This window comes from Pyxicephalus adspersus, chromosome 7 (genome assembly GCF_032062135.1).
Source record: "Pyxicephalus adspersus chromosome 7, UCB_Pads_2.0, whole genome shotgun sequence".
NCBI classification, from domain to species: Eukaryota; Metazoa; Chordata; class Amphibia; order Anura; family Pyxicephalidae; genus Pyxicephalus; species Pyxicephalus adspersus.
In genome coordinates this window covers 76,244,971-76,262,917 of record NC_092864.1, presented here as the reverse complement: position 1 = coordinate 76,262,917, position 17,947 = coordinate 76,244,971, and the positions used below count along the sequence as shown (strand labels likewise).

The 17,947-nt window shown below is 39.7% G+C and overlaps 1 protein-coding gene across 3 annotated transcripts in view; it reads left to right on the top strand.

Moving 5' to 3' along the window:
* SNX29 (sorting nexin 29) overlaps positions 1-17,947 on the top strand; it is a 216,759-nt gene that overhangs the window by 172,339 nt on the left and 26,473 nt on the right. For all 3 annotated transcript variants that reach the window (XM_072418989.1, XM_072418988.1, XM_072418990.1), the window contains 4 exons: positions 43-146; positions 1,526-1,642; positions 6,679-6,734; positions 8,512-8,593. In XM_072418989.1, the coding sequence (XP_072275090.1) occupies positions 43-146; positions 1,526-1,642; positions 6,679-6,734; positions 8,512-8,593 (359 nt within the window). The remainder of the gene's footprint in view (positions 1-42; positions 147-1,525; positions 1,643-6,678; positions 6,735-8,511; positions 8,594-17,947) is intronic.

Below are 17,947 nucleotides of genomic sequence, written 5' to 3'. Positions count from 1 at the left end.
AAAAGCAACTCTCTAACACTGGAACATCTCTCTTTTTAACAGCAATACCAATCCTTCGAAATATTGATGGAGAAATTATTCCAGAAGTAAAGTCAATGGCGGATCATGACGAATTAGCCAGTTCATATGAACGAAAATTAATTGAGGTAATTAAGTTTATTCACTCTTTTAGCATAGATTGTAAGCTCTTCGGGGCAGGGTCCTCTCCTCCTGTATCACTGTCTGTATTAGTCTGTCATTTGCAACCCCTATTTAATGTACAGCGATGCGTAATATGTTGGCGCTATATAAATCCTGTTTATTAATAAGAATAATAATAATGAACTGCTAAAATATACTATGTACTGTAAAAATTTTGTTTCATTTTTAATTTTTAGTTGTCACAAGGGTAAACTTGCTTGTGTTAGGTACACTTAGTGTTTGATCATATAATATGTGTTTCATGTGATATTTAGTTTACATGGCAGGAAATGTAAAATTATACAGAAAAAATAGAATAGAAAAATGCCCCTTCTGCACATGTCCGAGATTAGGGCATGTGCAGAAGTAGCTCCCCGAGTCTCCCGGCTCTGCACTCCCATTCAGTCTTGATCGCCACAGACCATGCACCATACACCATAAAATGGTCTGAAGAATTATGCAAATAGTATGCCTCATTGCCCAATTTCACATTTTGTCTCTCTGGAATATTTTCTAGAAATTAAAAACATTTTATTCTAGGGACATCTACAGTGAGGGAAAGAAGTATTTGATCCCCTGCTACGTTGTGTTTCTTCTATTTGCAAATTATCACGCCAACTGTTGTCATCTTCTCACCAAGCTGGTTGGCGATAGTCTTGTAGGCCAGTCCAGCCTTGTGTAAGTCTACAATCTTGTCCCTGACATCCTGGGACAGCTCTTTGGTCCTGGCCATGGTGTCTAGTTTGGAATCTGATTGATTGATTGCTTCTGTGCACAGGTGTCTTTTTTACAGGTACTGTAATGAGCTTGGATTAGGAGTACTCCCTTACAGAGGTAGACACCAAGGAGCCTGAAATCTTGCTGGCTGATAGGGGATCAAATACTTTTTTCACTCATTACAATGTACATCAAGCTCCGACTTTTAAGCACTGGGTTTTTGAGGGTTCTTTTGTTATTCTGTCTCTCACAGCTACAATAAACCTACCAGTACAATTATAGACTGGTCATTTCTTTGTCAGAAAGCCAAAGTACAAAATCAGCAGGGGATCAAATACTTCTTTCTCTGACTGTACCTTCCTTACCTGCTTTTTACTGGAGCATTGTGAAACACTGCTTAATGTACACTTCACCATGTTTTACTAACTTGCAACAACTGTATTGAATGTATTTTTATTTTTATGAAATATTGTTATAATTTTAATTTTATTAATGACACAAATTGATTTAATAATTGACTTTCATTGAAAAATTTGTCTTCCTTTTATCACACATGAATTCATTTTTTATCCACTGTATTTTTTTGGGGGGAGCTTACTGTCCATTAAATATTTGTTTTTTTTTTCAGGTGGCAGAAATGCATGGAGAATTGATGGAATTTAATGAAAGGCTTCACCGTGCACTCCTCACAAAAGAAGCACTGGTATTTCAGATGAAACAAGAACTCATCGATCTAAGAGGACCGGTACTTTTTTTTGTAGTACTGATATAAGTGATGATTAGTCCTCAAAGCTTCTGAAGTGGATGCAGCAATAATAACTGGTATTAAAACATAAGAAATCTACTTGGTCAAATTGCTAAATACACAGAAAGAACAAATCCGCAAAAATCCAGTTTGTGTGCTCTGCTCTGTCGAAGGTTTCTTGGAATGCAGGATCTATAGGCAACTATACTGCAGAGGAGTGGTAAGGGCACAATAGTGGGCAATATTTGTAGGCAGTGATTGTAGAGGGTATAACTGCTGACAGCATGTGCAGAAATGGAGTAGTGGAGAAAAACCTAGTATGCTTGAGAAAAAATGCAGGGTGTAGAAGAGTGGTCATTATGTGCTTAAAGTTGAGAGGCAAAGGATATGACAGGGCCTGTGCTTACTGCATCCTGTGTTTGTGAGCATATGCATATTATGGTATGTCCAGATAATTCTGCAGACTCCTCAGTTAGTAAAATAGTGGAGTGGACAAGGAGAGGAGGGTAGAGGGAAGAGGGTGTACAAGTAGTGCGGGCAGACAACTTGCTGCTATGTTCAAGGGAGGATGAGAGTGGGGAAGATTTGTATTATACACTTCACTATCTGGTAAGTTTCTTGTGCTGACCACCTTCTACTATTCAGATATTCTAAAATTGTGGACCTCTTTGTCATTGTAGTATTTTTTCAGATGAATAGAATACCAAGCTTCAATACAGACTATGCCAACTGTGTACTGCACAGTAATGTAATAATATTCTACACACACTAAATGTAAAAGAAAAAAAGCCCCAGCAACACAAAATACACCCACCACACAAAGGCACGTGGTAGGTAAGTAGCCTACCACAGTTCTAGCATTGTATAGCACAGTATTTCTCCCTACTCTCTCCCTACACAAAGTCTTGAGCTGTCTTTAACACACACTAACATTATAGCTGCTGGGAGCCCTCCCTTTTATAGTGAGGGAACTGGCTAAAGTCTAAAGGCTCCCTCTATAGATACAGTATACAAATAAACATATCCACCCAGGGATTTTGTTATTTGTAGGATTACCAGGTAAAAAACAAAACAAATGTAGCCACCTCATCTAAGGGCTGGTGAGTAGCACTAAAATATTACTTGCATTTGGGAAAGAGTGTGTATACATACCCTTTTTATGCATGTGTTTGCAGTGCAAAATGGTTATGTAACAGGTCACCTCCTCCTTTTCTCTCTGTTGAGTGGGTTCTATATGATTAACAACACAAGGTAATGCCATAGCACCTCTTTGCAGTTTTTGTTGGTTCAGAGCACCCTGATGAAACTTCCCTAGGGGACAAGTCCTTGAATGAGATTTATAATAAGATAAAAGTAAAAAGGAAATTCAGAATCCTCCAATAGTAATAACTAGTGACAAGCCCTAAAGAATTCAGTATACAAAAAATAGAATAACTAGAAGAAGAGGTATTTTTTGGCAATAATGTGGTATTGTACTGAAAGTGGTGTAGATTAAGGAGTAACTGTTCACTAGACAAAGCTCAAATGAACTCAAAATATGGCTTGACAAAGGATGTAATACAGAAAGAATTTGTTTTACAGTGCATAAACCTCGGGTATATCAATTCCAGACGTGTTTCACAGTGTGGCTTTTTCAGGGGAACGTAGAGATTTGAAACTAGCATAAACTAGCCTCCAAAAAAAAAAAAAAAAGTTCAATTTACCTGCGGCCATTTTTTAATAAAAGTACAGGCCAGACCTGTTTTTGCTCTGCAAACCCATGTGTCTCTGTATCTTAGATTAAGTAAATTGTGGTGTCTCTGGTTAGTGATTTTCACATTTTTAGTAAAAAAAGAAAGATGCTTTTTATTTTAACTTCTCCTGAAGAATATTTTTTTTTCTTTTATGTATCCTTTTTTTTAACTAGAGTTGGGTTTTACATGGCTTTTAAATATCATCCTAAATCCAGAACTTTAAGTCTGGATTGACAAGTTCATGTGCACGATACAGCATTAAAGCCTATTTCAACATGCATTTTATTCATTGCTAAAAAGCTCAAAAATATGCTTTTATGGGATCCCAAAGTAATGAAAAAGTAGACAATACACTGATACTTCAATTCACCACAACAAATAAAAAATGCTTCTTATGTGAATGCATAGTGATTCACACAATACATTGATTATTTGAGTATTAATTTATTATCTTTTGTAGCTCACTTGCAATTTATATATTTAGGTCACCTATTTTATCCTTTTATTTTTCTCATAATAATTTTACATATATGGCAATCCTAGAGAAGACATTGTTTCCAGTTGATGAGCTCAAACTCATAGGTTTGCATTGTGGTAGGGAGAACTGCAGCAGAAATACTTGTAGGCACCACGAAGCAGGAACCAGAATATGAATGTGTAAAAATTTTATTATTACGCAACATTGTACAATAAATAGGGGTTTCAAATGACCGACAGTGACACAGGAGGAGGTTATGAGTAGTGTTGGTTGAATAGCTCACGATTCGGCAGCTATTTGCTCGAATATAGCAAAAAAATTCGGGTGGTCGAATTTCAAATTCGAACACCATTAAAGTCAATAGGAGGAAAAATTTGGGTTTTTTTCAGCACTGTGTAGAGCTTCTACAGCCTCCAAACAGATGTAAAAAGATACATTAAAAAAGGATACATAAAAAGATACATTGTAAAAAGATACATAAAAGGATACATTGTAAAAAGATACATTGTAGAAGGATACATAAAAAGATACATTATAAAAAGATACATAACACTATTATATACCTTTGTACTTCATATGAAGATTAAAGAGCACCTGTCAAATCAATTTTAGGCTAAAGCTAGGTACACACTTCCAATAATTATTGTTAGAAAATGAACGATTACGACGGATCAACGATTATGCACGATTATACTTGAACAATCATATTGTGCACAATTCTGTACATGCTGTAACAATATGATCGTTCAAATATAATCCACCAACAGCGTCCACAGGCTAGATACAATCGTTTGAACGATGCAGGGAGGGACATGTAAAGGAGGAAGTGTACCGCAGAAACATGCACGATCACTGAACGTATCACTGATACTGTACACGATAGATAGTGAAAGATCGTCGGCCAATCAGATCCACCGTGGCGGTCCGTTATTTCCAACTACAATCTTCGTTCGTCGGCGTCCTTGGTCACTTTTTTTTGGCCAATCCGTTGTTCATCGTTCGTTCGTCAGTCGTTTCTAACGATAATTATTGTACGTGTGTATGCAGCTTTAGTCTACACGGACTGTTTCCCCAGCGTTTAACCTGAGGCTTTTTAAAGCCCATGTTTGAAGTCCCCATGCATTCCCATGGGCTAATCTACACCAGGACGTTTCCTTCAGGCACGTTTTTGAGCGTTATCTTAAACGTTGCTTGCAACATTTAAAAAATTAAAACGCTGGATAAACGTGGGAAAACGCTTCCATTGAACTCAATGGAGGCTTTTTCAAGCGTTTTTAAGCTTTTATGAAAGCTTCCACTGAAAACAATGGGGGCTTTTATAAACATTTTTAGCAGGACTTTAGAATCTGGAACCCCCCTTTAATAAGGAGACTCCCAGATCTCCACCGCCCCACCCTGGGGAATGAGTACAGGGGTACATAAGTCCCCTTACTCATAGGGGATTTATCAGCAGAGCTTTACTATGCTGACAGCTCTGCTCCCCTGATCACTCGTCACAGTGATCAGGGGAGCAGAGCTGTCAGCATAGTAAAGCTCTGCTGATTGCTCTGCTCCCTGATTGGCTAAGGAAAGGGAAACCCTGATGATGCTTGAGCTGTCATCAGGGTTTCCTATTTCTCAGCCAATCACAGAGCAGTAGAGGTATGAATGGAGATAGTATCTTCATTCAACCTCTATTGCCCTTGTATTGCCTGCGGTTATAGCTAATTGAAGGCATCTGCTTTCAATTAGCTGTGACCGCAAAGTTCCCACGGTCCAGGAATCCCACAATGACATTATGGTTTATAATGTCATTGTCGGATAACCTGTAAAAAATAAAAAAAGAACAAGTTCAAAATAAAAAACACATACGAAATAAATAATTTAAAAAAAAAAAAGAAAAAAAATTTTTTTTTTCCTCCCGAATTTTTACTGTCGAATCTCGTGTTTTTCGGGTCGGGTCTACCCCAATTCGAACAGCCATATTGGGGTCGAATATAGGGACAACCCGAATTCGAACATCAATACTAGTTATGAGTGAAGAAGTCATTAGTGGGTCATTGAAAGACCGGAGAGCGGATGGGGATGTATTTTTCTACCAGGTCAGAAAGGTAAGTTGGACAAGAACTGTGGAGGAATTTTAAGGCAAAACAGGTTTCAAGGAGCTTGAATTTAATTCTAAGTTGAAATGGAAGCCAATGAAGAAAACTACAAAGAGAGGCAGCAGAAGAGGAGTGGTAGGAAGGATGAATAAGTCTGGCTGCAAAATTCATAATAGATTGTAGGGGAGAGAGTTGGGTTAGTGGCATACCAGAGAGGAGGTTACAGTAGTCCAGACAAGAGATAATAAAGTGTACAAAGAATTTGGGGGTCTCTGGGGACAGGTTGGGAAAAATCTAGGAGAAGGAGTAGGAAAAATCTAGGAGAAGGAGTAGGGAAAAGTTGCCTTGAGTCTTAGCTCTAATGAGGTCAGAAAGGTAGCTTGGTGAAAAGGCAGTTCAGGATGGCAGCAGCAGAGGTTGTGTTGGAGTCCAGGTAGAAACTTAATGACGATTCAGTCCAACGGCATGAGATGGGAGTTGCAGATTGTAATGGTGTGGCCAATCCTGTTCCAATTACTTCTTCAATTCCACTTGGAATTTAGGCACGTGCTTGATGTTTAAAAAGAAGTGACCAAATATATCCACATTAGTAACAAGTTTTATATACAATGCTTTTTGCACATGTTTATGTACAAATAGCATTGAAAATCTAAATTTTCCTTATTTAATAAGGAATTATACAGCACATAGTTCTTTTTCATACATGTCAGACATACAGAACAGTGAAATAAACTTTTTTTTTAGGTCCCTGGAGATTTGAGTCAGACATCTGAAGATCAGAGTTTGTCAGACTTTGAAATGTAAGTTTTCTGTGAATGTAAGCTTTCATAACCCTTAGTGTATATGTAACTCTTTAAAGGTTTAAGGCATCAGTCCTAAAGAGCATATCTAACAATATTTAATGTAAATTTAGGATGCCATGGTAATGTTTTTTAACACAATACAAAACTTTATTGTAGTACGTCTACAAATCAATTTATTAAATGTGTAACTGCTGCAGTAGTACTTTAAATCCCCAAATATGAGCACAAATGTATATTTGCTAAACATAACTTTCAAATTTCCTCTTTGTTGTTGTTTACTGAAACTTTCCTTTAAGGAAACAAGCTGGCAGAGATTTTATAAACACTTGCCATAATATGCAAACATACTACATTGCCCTCTTCCCACTCTGACAAGTCATTGTTGTATGTCCTTGATTTGTTGTCTTTGCTGACATTTTTTCCAGAACTTCTTATACACCTGATTTCTTCTTGATTTAGTCAGCCAGTGATGACACAACACTCATGCATGGGTGCTTGAAGTTAATTATACCAAAGTTTTACTTCATTCTTTCTGATCTGTAAGATGTGCCCTGTACTTTTCATGTCCTTTTTTTCCACTGAGACTTCCATTTTTAGATGTGTGTGCATTCAAGGATGGGTGGTTTGTTGGTGGTGCTCATTGTCAGGTGGTAGTGGACCGAGGTAGGGGAATGGACACCTGTGTAGTAGAGCCAATTGTTAGAGTAAAGCATCCAGATACTGGCAGACGGGACAAAAAGAGACACTTAAGAAGCTGGATGCACATGTGCCCTTCCCTTGTGATCAGTTATAGCTGTGTTGTGCCTGTTTGCCTCTCTGCTGCTGGGAGTCATTTAGAGCCAATCTAACTCTGTGATTTACAAGTCCTGGGATGACCACAACAGGCTTTAATTTGCTGGGAACTGATGGATCTGCTCCTCTTGCCCTTGGGGCTAGCTTAAACCTACAGGAAGGACCTGGAAATTGAAAGGTAAAATACTGATCTATAAAGTGTCATTGAGGCCCCTTAGAGGTTTCCCCTGTGGCCCTTATCTGTCATCTTCAGCATGACCTCCAAGTCTCCACATTATCCCACTAGTCCTCCCCACGGTGTGCCTTAGTCCCACATAGTACACTTCAATCCCATAGCTGTTTCTACAAATAATCCTTGCTATTCTATCTTACCTATTTCAGAGTAATATTTTACCTTTTGATGGAAACACCATTTTAGAGAAGAATTTCTCTTAGGAAGGTACCTATTTGACAAGCCAAGAAAAAGGTTCACTGGGAAGCTTCAGAAGTGGAACAGCAATGGTATCAGATTTGGATTCAGCTTTAGAACCTAAACAAAGCTGGAGTCAGGATATCAGGGATGGGAAGGGGAGGTATATACAAGCAAGGCACAAAATGTGTCATTAGGAGTGGGGAGCCCTCTTGAGTGATCAACCTCCCTTTTTGATTGAGCCCTCTTGAATGAGCCGCTTCCCTTTGCCCCTATTATTTGGAAGGCCTTGCTCACAAACAGTACTGGAGGCTGCCCTTACCCAAACTTCTGAACAGTAATTGATATGGTTGAGAGCACATGTTTGCAGTATGCAAAATTATGTGTATGTCTCAGATGTTTAGGTGCTTTCATAAGTAAGACAAAGACATCCTACAGTGGTCAAAACTTTACACAATTTTTTTTTTAATCTGTCAGTTTTCTTATAGTACAGTATCCTACAGCCAATATTTTTAGGGTGTAGCTTTTCTTTTTTTAATGTAAGTAACATTTATACTTGTATTTCTATTACAGATCACATCGTGCCCTAATAAATGTTTGGATACCTTCAGTTTTCCTGAGGGGTAAATCTACCCGTGCCTTCCATGTTTATCAAGTAAGAGTTTTACTAGTTAAAAGTTAAAAAGGTTATCTAAAGAAATAGATTTTTGAATTTAAACTGCAGTCAGGGGAGTGGAGGTCTAGAACCCATGGTGTTCAGTTGCAAAACTGAGCTGGTATGTCATATCTTTGGGGTAAAAGAATTATGACTCTTCTTTTTAGCAGGATGTAAATTGCCTATTGCTTTTTTTACCTGATGAGCAGAAAAATGTTATGGGTTTCACCACTGTTTTTTTTTTTTAAAAAAGGTGTTTGGTTGTCTATGGGCTTGGAGCATGTCGTACACAATAAAGGACCTCTAATTGTAAAGAAATTGTGTCAAACGGAATAGTACACACACTAAAAAGGTAGTACTAGGAATTTTGTTTAGTAACTCCTATAATACTCTTCAAATACTACTCTTTCATTAGGTGGAAACCAAAAATAAGCTCTAGCCACACTTCTATATTAGAAAACTATAAGAAAATGAATAATAATATTGAACACACAAAAATTGTATGAAGACTTATAGGACAATTCTGCTGTAAATTCAAATAATGGCCAGCCAACATAAGAGAAACATTTTAAAACTGGATATTAAAAGAAAGTTTTGCAATAAATCTTAAATGACACACCAATACATTAAAATAAATATAACAGCTGGCCGGCTAATGGAGGAGTGAGCAGTGTTGCTTTAGAGCTCCTGCACCCGCCCAGCGGAGACCATCAGCCGCCGGACGTTTGTGCACCAATATCAGCTACATGGTTCCAAAATCCAAAACCAACTACAAGGGGAAACCCACAGGAGGTGCAGAGGATCCAGGCAAGATATCTGGCTGCTTCTCGGCAGGTGGCAGCTCCACCCGCAACCAGGCTGCTCCACCCGTGACCAGGCCGCAAAATTAGATTAGGTCCTACAGGTCAGTACTAGCCTGCAAACGACACTCTACCTTGGAGCCCAGCCTCACCCATCCACAGCCCTCTTCTGCCCTCTACTATGGAGGAAACTACCTGCTTCACCATACCAGCTTGTAAAGGGGAGGAGGCATGGGACTTGAAAGCATATCTCGATGCCCTACCTATCAAACATGACCTGGACTACAGCATCAGCCGACTGGAAGCCAGTTACAAAAAAAGTTTCAGGCAATGCAGCGCTCCCTGACAAATACCACAGTGACTCTACAAAATACATAGTTACATAGTAACAACATACAACATACCTGCACGGAGCTTTTATAACAACTGGTATCCCACGAGGTAACACTCTCATGCCATTAAGGTCAAATTAATGCGCTTTCCCTACTGCATCAGGACACCCAAACAACAATAGAAGAAATAACATCTGCATTCCAGGGTTGCCGGAAACAGTACCTACCTCTGAACTAGCAGCGTACTTAATTTTCTCCAAGCTGCTAGAAGAACTGACTGATGTGGACATAGATTCCCAGGCCCAAGCAGCAAGGACTTGCAGAGACGGACGTCATTTGTCAGCTATGTATAGAGAAGAGTATCATCTAGTGAGCCTGTGAGAACCATCATCTAGTGATCTTGCTTGAAGTTTGTATCACACATTTGAGGTGGTGTTTTGTTTTTCTATTTTAATGTGATTAATAAAATATAGATTTTTTTATTGTTTGATTTTAATTGTATTGTCAAGATTTATTTTTTGTTGCCTTTAAAGTCCACCCATGGATTAGGCTCACTCTTTCTATAGGTGTAAGTATTGTTTTAAGTAATAATGAAGTAAGTTAGTATTAAATGAACATTCCTGGTAATAGGTTATTTTTGCACATTTTGCAGTAAGTGATAATCTTTGTTTTTTCCACAGTAAATAATCAGTTGTATCCAGTTGATGTGTTTTAAATTACCACTGATGAAGCTGACCTTGGTGTCTGTGAGACACATTGTGTTTGAGATTTAAGACTTATTGAGCCTGGTGCAAAAGCTTTTTTATACATTTTAATCATGTTTGTTTGTTACTATTAATGTGATTGTTGATTAATAGTAAAAAATATATATATATTTTGCATCACAAACTAAATTCCAGAGGATGCTGGCAAGCAGAAAGAGTTGGACATTTTTCAGCCACCACCTAGAGAAGAGATACAAAAGTATGTGGGTTATCCTTTAGAATGATGGGAGGGCTATGTTGGGGTTGGATGACACACGAAAGGAGAACATAACTGCTGGTTATCTAAATTGCCCTAAAAAGGCAAGTGAAGTGGGAAGCTAAAAAAAAAACACTTGTCTGCCCCCGTACCAGCTACTATTGTCAGGGAGACCCGAAGAATTTCATGTTAGGACTTTAAACCCTTCCTGGAAAGCATGGGAGACATGGAAAGATTCTTTCAGGACTGTTAGGATCAATGTGAACTCCTGGCGGTTCCAGCCACAGACTTGGCCTGCCATGAGGGAGGGCTGCTAGAGGGAGGCCTAGTGAAAGCTTGAATCTGCAGGGAAGCAGAGCTATACTCAAAGAAGATGCAAGAGATAAGTGAATGGATATGAAAACCAAAACCAGCCATCCTAAATTAGGCAGCAGCTTTAGTAGATGGGGTCCCTATGATTAACTCCCATTGGAATAAAATGGCTTCTAATATATGAGCTGTATCCCTGCCCTTTCCTATACTTGTCTCTGCCCAACTTAATAGGGCAACACACTAGCACCTCATCCTTTAGTAGCAACCCCATGTAGTTTTGCTCGATAATCGCAAGTCTCAAAGACTAAACCAGAGAAATGCTATTTTTGTTATGGACAAATTGACCACTAACAGACTAGATACTTCTATTAAAGGAAGAATGACATGCTCAATACACAAGGCTAGAAAACTATGTTTAAATGCTCTGGATAGGTATACTCTTGAATCCTCCATAGACAAACCTTCCTGGAACTTCCACCTACAATCTATAATGGTCTCTACATTTTTGCAAGAGGTTAACTTAAACAGTTTTGGAATTGCAAGACTTTATCCATCTCAACCTCTTACTTTTAAAATAGATTATGTGCAATCTACAGGGGGATCAATAATGTCACAGATCAGCAACATAGCTGATCTAGGACTTGTAGTCCACTTACTTGCACACCATAGTTGCTTGTCTTGCTTCAGGCTGCTCTGTCCAGACCTGGGAGACATAGGCATCACCGGATTTCACCTGCTGGTTATATGGCACCTGCTTAACCAGCCCCAGCCCAGCCTATCTGCTAGTCTCGGTATAAAGCTATGCTCCGTCAGTATAAAGCTGTGAGCATCAGGTGGCTCAGTCCAATTAAGTCATTCAGGCATTACAGGACTTAACATCCTGTATGCATAAACTCCAGATCTATCTGCAAGGCTGTTCTGCTGTTGCTACTTTTTTGACTCCAGTAGTTACCCCTGCTGCCATCTCTCCTGCATCTGAGCCCAAGAATAATTTGCCTGATCGTTTTTCTGGTGACCAGAAGATGTTTTCAAACTTTCAGAATGCTTGCAAGCTTTATTTTCGTCTTCGTCCACACTCCTCTGGCTCTGAAGAACAGTGAGTTGCCCTTGTGATTTCCTTTTTGCAAGGTGATCCTCAGTCCTGGGCTTTCAGTCTTCAACTTGGTAATTGTGCCCTCAGCTCAGTAGATTCATTTTCTCAGGCACTTTTGTATGACAATCCGGATCAGGCAGCGTCCTCTGAGTTTGCTCTCCGTTCCCTGCGTCAGGGACACAGAACAGCTAAGTTTCGCCAGTGGTCTGCTTATTTGCTGTGGAATGATTCTGCTTTCTGTTCACAAGTTGGATTAGGTCTGTTGGAGGTGATTAAAGACTGCCTTGTACACTATCCTTGACCTGAGACCCTGGATTCTGCAATGCAACTTGCAATAAAAATTGATTGGCACCTTTGTGAACGCCACCAAGAATGCACCATTCATTTTCCACCAACTCCTATACTGCCGGTCATTTCACCTGAGGCTACAGAATTTCCATTAGAGCCCATTGAGACATACCGGTCTAAGCTCCCAGCTTCTGAGCTTGCACATCAGCGGTAACAGAATTTATGCCTGTATTGTGGAGGCAATGAACATTTTAAGAAAAAATGTCCTCTCAAGCACCCAAAAGCTTTGGTCTACAGCAGGGGTCGGCAAACTTTTTGGTCTATTAGGCCATTTCAGGAGGTCAAGAAGGCACACTAGGCCAGAAGAAACAAGGTGTCCAAGGAAAGGTTTTTTATTTAAAAATACAGTATGATCAATGGGAAACATTATGTTGCATGTTCTTAGAGACAGATACAATATCAGGTTCTAATGATGAGGAGTTCAGCAACAGAATGTCATTAAGGTGATTGTCAGTGCAGCTCATTCTTACAAAAGTTCATCTTGGAGAACAGCTGCTTGCACGAATAAGTGCTGCCAAACTCTGCGATCACGCGATTGGTACGGGCTAACAACATTGAAAACTAAGCATGTGGCAGCTGACGTTAGAACTCAGTGAAACTCCCTGTACGCGTGCGCATGCTTGGCATCGAAAGGGCTTTGTTGCCGCGTTGGATGAAGAAAAATTTGGCTGTCAATTCAGGGTTGAAGACACGTTCAAGGTCAACCTTCCAGAGACTGGTAGCTGCTCGTTGCTTCTGCTCTTTAGGCATAGTAATTGGGGTTACTATGCAGGAAATTGATGATATCGGTAATACCGTGGGAACTCAATAGCGCGATAATTCAAATAAGCCGGATCCATTAGTAAATAACTAGGGGGGTCCTTAGGCTGGACTGGAATACTGGCTAGGCTGTATCCAACCTAAAGGCTGGAGTTTGCCTACCTCTGGCCTAGAGGATTGGAGGGAGGATTCCCTAGGCTGATCAAGATGCACTCCCCGCAAAAAAACAAAAAATTAATGGTTCAGCTCTTTTTCCCTGATCAGACTCTTTGGGGCAGCTGCCAACTTAATGGATCAGAGCTTAGTTTCTAAGCACCACATTCCACTGGTATTGCAGAAAACCCCATTCCTATCACTGTAGTCAACGGTCCCTGAACCCTGAGCCTATTTGCTACAAGACCAGGCCGCTTTTCTTACGAGTTGGTGCCCTCCATTTTGAGACCTTAGAATTTTTGGTAATGCCCAACCTGGTCAATCAGCTCCTCCTAGTCATGCAAAGGCTCTGTCAACACTCTCCAATCATAGACTGCGTTTCTGGGGACATTCTCTCCTGGGCCCCTTCCTACCATCTGAATTGCCTTTTTAAGGTGGAACCAGTTTATTCTATTTGTTTGACTGCACATGCTTTTTTGTCTGCCCACTCTTCCTAACCCCTAAAGGGATTTTATGGATGTTTTTTCTAAGCGATTGGCTGAGACAATGACCCTCATCATCCTTACGACTGCTCCATTGAACTCTTGCATGGGACCACACCTTCTCGTGGCCCTGTTTACCCCCTGTCTAGGCCAGAGACCCTAGCTATGTCAAAATACATCAAAGGCAACCTTGAACGGGGTAACATCCGCAGGTCCATCTCACCTGCTGGTGGTGGCTTTTTCTTTGTCTGTAAGAAGGACGACTCTCTGCGTGCCTGTATAGATTAGCCCTGGCTTAATAAAATCAGTTAAAAATAGGTACCCCTTACCTCTGATTTCTGAACTGTTTGATTGCATTCAGGGTGCTACCGGTTTCACAAAACTAGACCTGCATGGAGAATACAACCTCATCCACATTAAAGAGGGGGATCCATGGAAAACTGCATTCAACACTCGAGATGGACACTGTGAGTATCTGGTCATGCCATTTGAACTTCGTAATGCCCCTGCAGTATTCCAGAACTTCATTAATAATATCTTCCGCAATCTTTTGTGTTGTTGTATACATGGATGACATACTGATCTTTTCAAGGGACCTTCTAACTTACCGTGAACATGTGACTACAGTGCTACTACACCTCTGAGGCAATAGACTTTATGCCAAATTAGAGAAGTGTCTTTTTGAGCTTTTGAGATATATCATCTGTAACCAAGGTTTACATATGAACTCAAAGGTTTCTGCTGTCCTGAAATGGACATTACCGCAAAAACTGAAAGCAAATTCAAAGGTTTCTTGGCTTTGCTAATTATTACAGGCAGTTTATCAAAGACTACTCCTCCATGGTGGCACCAATCACTGCGCTTACAACTGCAAATCCTGGTCTGAAGAAGCCCTTCACGCTTTTGATCTCCTGAAGCAAGCCTTCTGCCCCTATTTTATTGCACCCTGCCCCAACTAAGCCATTTTTTCTGTTGTATATTTTTGGCTGTTCTATCCCAGCAAAGCAACTCTGGGAAGTTACGATCTTGTGGTTTGATTTCTAGGAAGTTCTTGGAGAAGAATTAAACTATAGGGGAGCGAGAACTATTGACTGTAAAACATGCTCTGGAGGAGTGGCATCACCTTCTTGAGTGCACTCTCCTCCCAGTCACTTTTTACACAGATCACAAAAATCTTCTGTGCCTACAAACCGCTCAGAGGCTAAATCCACCACAGGCCCGCTGGGCCTTATTTTTTCCTAGGCTTGATTTTGTTCTCACTTTTCATCCTGGAGCCAAGAACACTAAGGCAGATGCCCTGACTCGTTCCTGAAGATACATAGTAGGTTAGGTTGAAAAAAGACATAAGTCCAACAAGTTCAACCAGTAGAGAAATTAACATATCCCAGATATAAAAGCCTATGGACATAGTTGTTCCTGAGGAAGGCAAAAAACCCCTGGTACAATTTGCTTGGGGGAAAAAAAAATCCTTACTGATTCCATGAGGCAATCGGATGTTCCCTGGATCAGCAGTCGCTGGTATGTTTACTTTAAAGCCTTAATACCCAGTTATATTCCATGTTTCTAGTAAAGCATTCAGCTTTTTCTTAAAGCAATCTATAGTAGTTGCAGAAAATATTTCCTGAGGGAGCCACATTTCAATTCCACATTTTCACAGACTTTACAGTGAAGAGTCCCTTCCTTATCCGAAGCTTAAACTTCTTTTTCTCTAAAGAGTGCCCTCTTGTTCTTTGTAATGATATCAAAATGAATAATTGGGAAGAGAGTTCTCTATATGGACCATTTATATATTTATACAGGGTGATCATATCCCCCCTTAAACATTTCTTCTCTGGGGAGAATAGATTCAGTTCAGCTAATCTCTCCTCATAGCTGAGCTCCTCCATTCTTTTTGTTAGTTTAGTTGCCCTTCTCTGCATTCTCTCCAATTCCACAATGTCATTTTTGTGAACTGGTGGCCAAAATTGGACTGCATATTCCAGATGTGGTCTGACCAATGCTTTGTACAGGGGCAGGACTATGTCTCAAACTCATTCTGCAGTTTATTCCTCTTTTGATACAAGAAAGTACTTTACTAGCTTTAGGTATTGCAGCTTGGCAATGCCTGCTGTTATTAAGTCTATGATCTACCAGAACCCCAGATCTTTTTCCATTTCTGACTCCCCCAAATGTATTCCCCCTAGACAGTATGCATGTTGTTAGCCCCAGGTGCATTACTTTACGAGCATTTATCTGTATTAAATGTCATTTGCCACAGCTGTCAGTTTGGTGTCATCTGCAAACTCAGAAATGGTACTTTTAATCCTAAACTCTATATAATTTATAAAGATGTTAAATGGTAAAGGTCCCAACACTGAACCCTGGGGTACACCACTATTAACCTTAGACCATTCAGAGTCGGAATCAATAATTACTACTCTCTGGATTCGATCTTTAAGCCAGTTCTCTATCCATTTACGGATTGACTTTTCTAAACCTATTGACCCTCACTTGCATAATAACCGTCTGTGGGATACTGTGTCAAATACTTAAGCGAAGTCCAAGTACACTATATAAACTGCTATTCAATTGTCTACCTACTTACTTCCTCATAAAAAGGGAGTAAATTTGTTTGACAACTTCGGTCTTTCTTGAATCCATGCTGACTATCACTTATAATATTATTTTCTAGCAGAAACTTTTCTATTTTGTTCTTTATCAAACTTTTAAAGACCTTTCCAACTATGGACATAAAACTAACCGGTCTGTAGTTACCTGGTAATGCTCCCTTTTTAAGTTAGGAACCACATCGGCCCTACGCCAATCCATTGGTACCATGCCAGTGACTACATCTCCAAAAAATGGAAATAATGGCTTTGAAATAACTGATCTCAGCTCTTTGAGGTCCTGGTGCTTTGTCAGTCTTAATTTTACCCAACTGTTTCTCAATCATATAAATTTTCAGCCATTGTGACTCATTTAGGGCAGTGACATTGCTATTATGAATTTGGACTTGAGCTCTGACATTTTCCTTTGTGTACACAGAGCTAAAAAAGTGTTTAGTAAATCTGCCTTTTTCTTTATCCCCAGTTACCAACCCAGAGACATCTTTTAGAGTGCCTACATGCTCAGATCTGATCTTTTTGCCATTATTATATTTAAAAAATGTGGGGGTTTGCTTACTTTCGTTCCTGTCTTTCATTTTGAAGTTTTGCACATTTTATCTCCTTTTTACATCTTTTGTTATATTCTTTATAGTTTTCAAATGATAAAGGTGATCCTTCATTTTTATATTTTTGGAAGCCCTTTTCTTGTTCCTTATGGCTTTTTTAACATCAGCTGTGAGCCACATGGGTTTTAATTTTAGCCTTTTAAACGTATTACCCATTGGAATATATTTTTCAGTGTGCTTGTCTAGAACACACTTGAAACATTCCCATTCCCATTTCTGTTCTGTGTTCTTTGAGGACAATATTGTCTCCCAGTCCAAGTCACAGAGAGTCGCCCTTAATAATGGAAAATTTGCTCTTTTAAGATTAAATGTTTTTATCTTTCCCGTTTTTGCTTCCTGTTTACAGCTTACATTAAATAAAATCATAAACAGAACCTGAAGCTTCCCACATTATTAACCCTCCAGAATCATATTGGCTGCGCTGGTAAATTTGAAAAGTATACCTCCCGGAACACAATTTATGAAAAAGACTCTCCGTTCTTGCATTCTTCCATGGGGGCATAACTAAGCCCGCTGGCCACCAATGGATTTCTTATCACGTCTGTATTGGTGGCCCACATTACGGCAAAACGTTAGAGACTTTGTTGCTTCCTGCCCCAAGTATGCCCAAAACAAAGTTCCCAGAAGGCTTCCTTCTGCCCCCCTTGTTCCCCTACCTGTACCTAAGTGTTCCTGGACTCACATTTCCATGGATTTTATCACGGACCTGCCTCCATCCAATGGCTGTACAGTGATCCTGGTTGGGGTAGATCAAATGTTCTAAATGGCCCATTTTAACCCTTTAAAGCTAGCTTCCTGCAGCTACTGCCTTGGCCAAAATTTTCCTCCAGGAAGTATTTCGCCTTCATGGTCTTCCGTCCAGTATAGTCTCTGACCACGACGGCCAGTTCACATCTTGTATTTG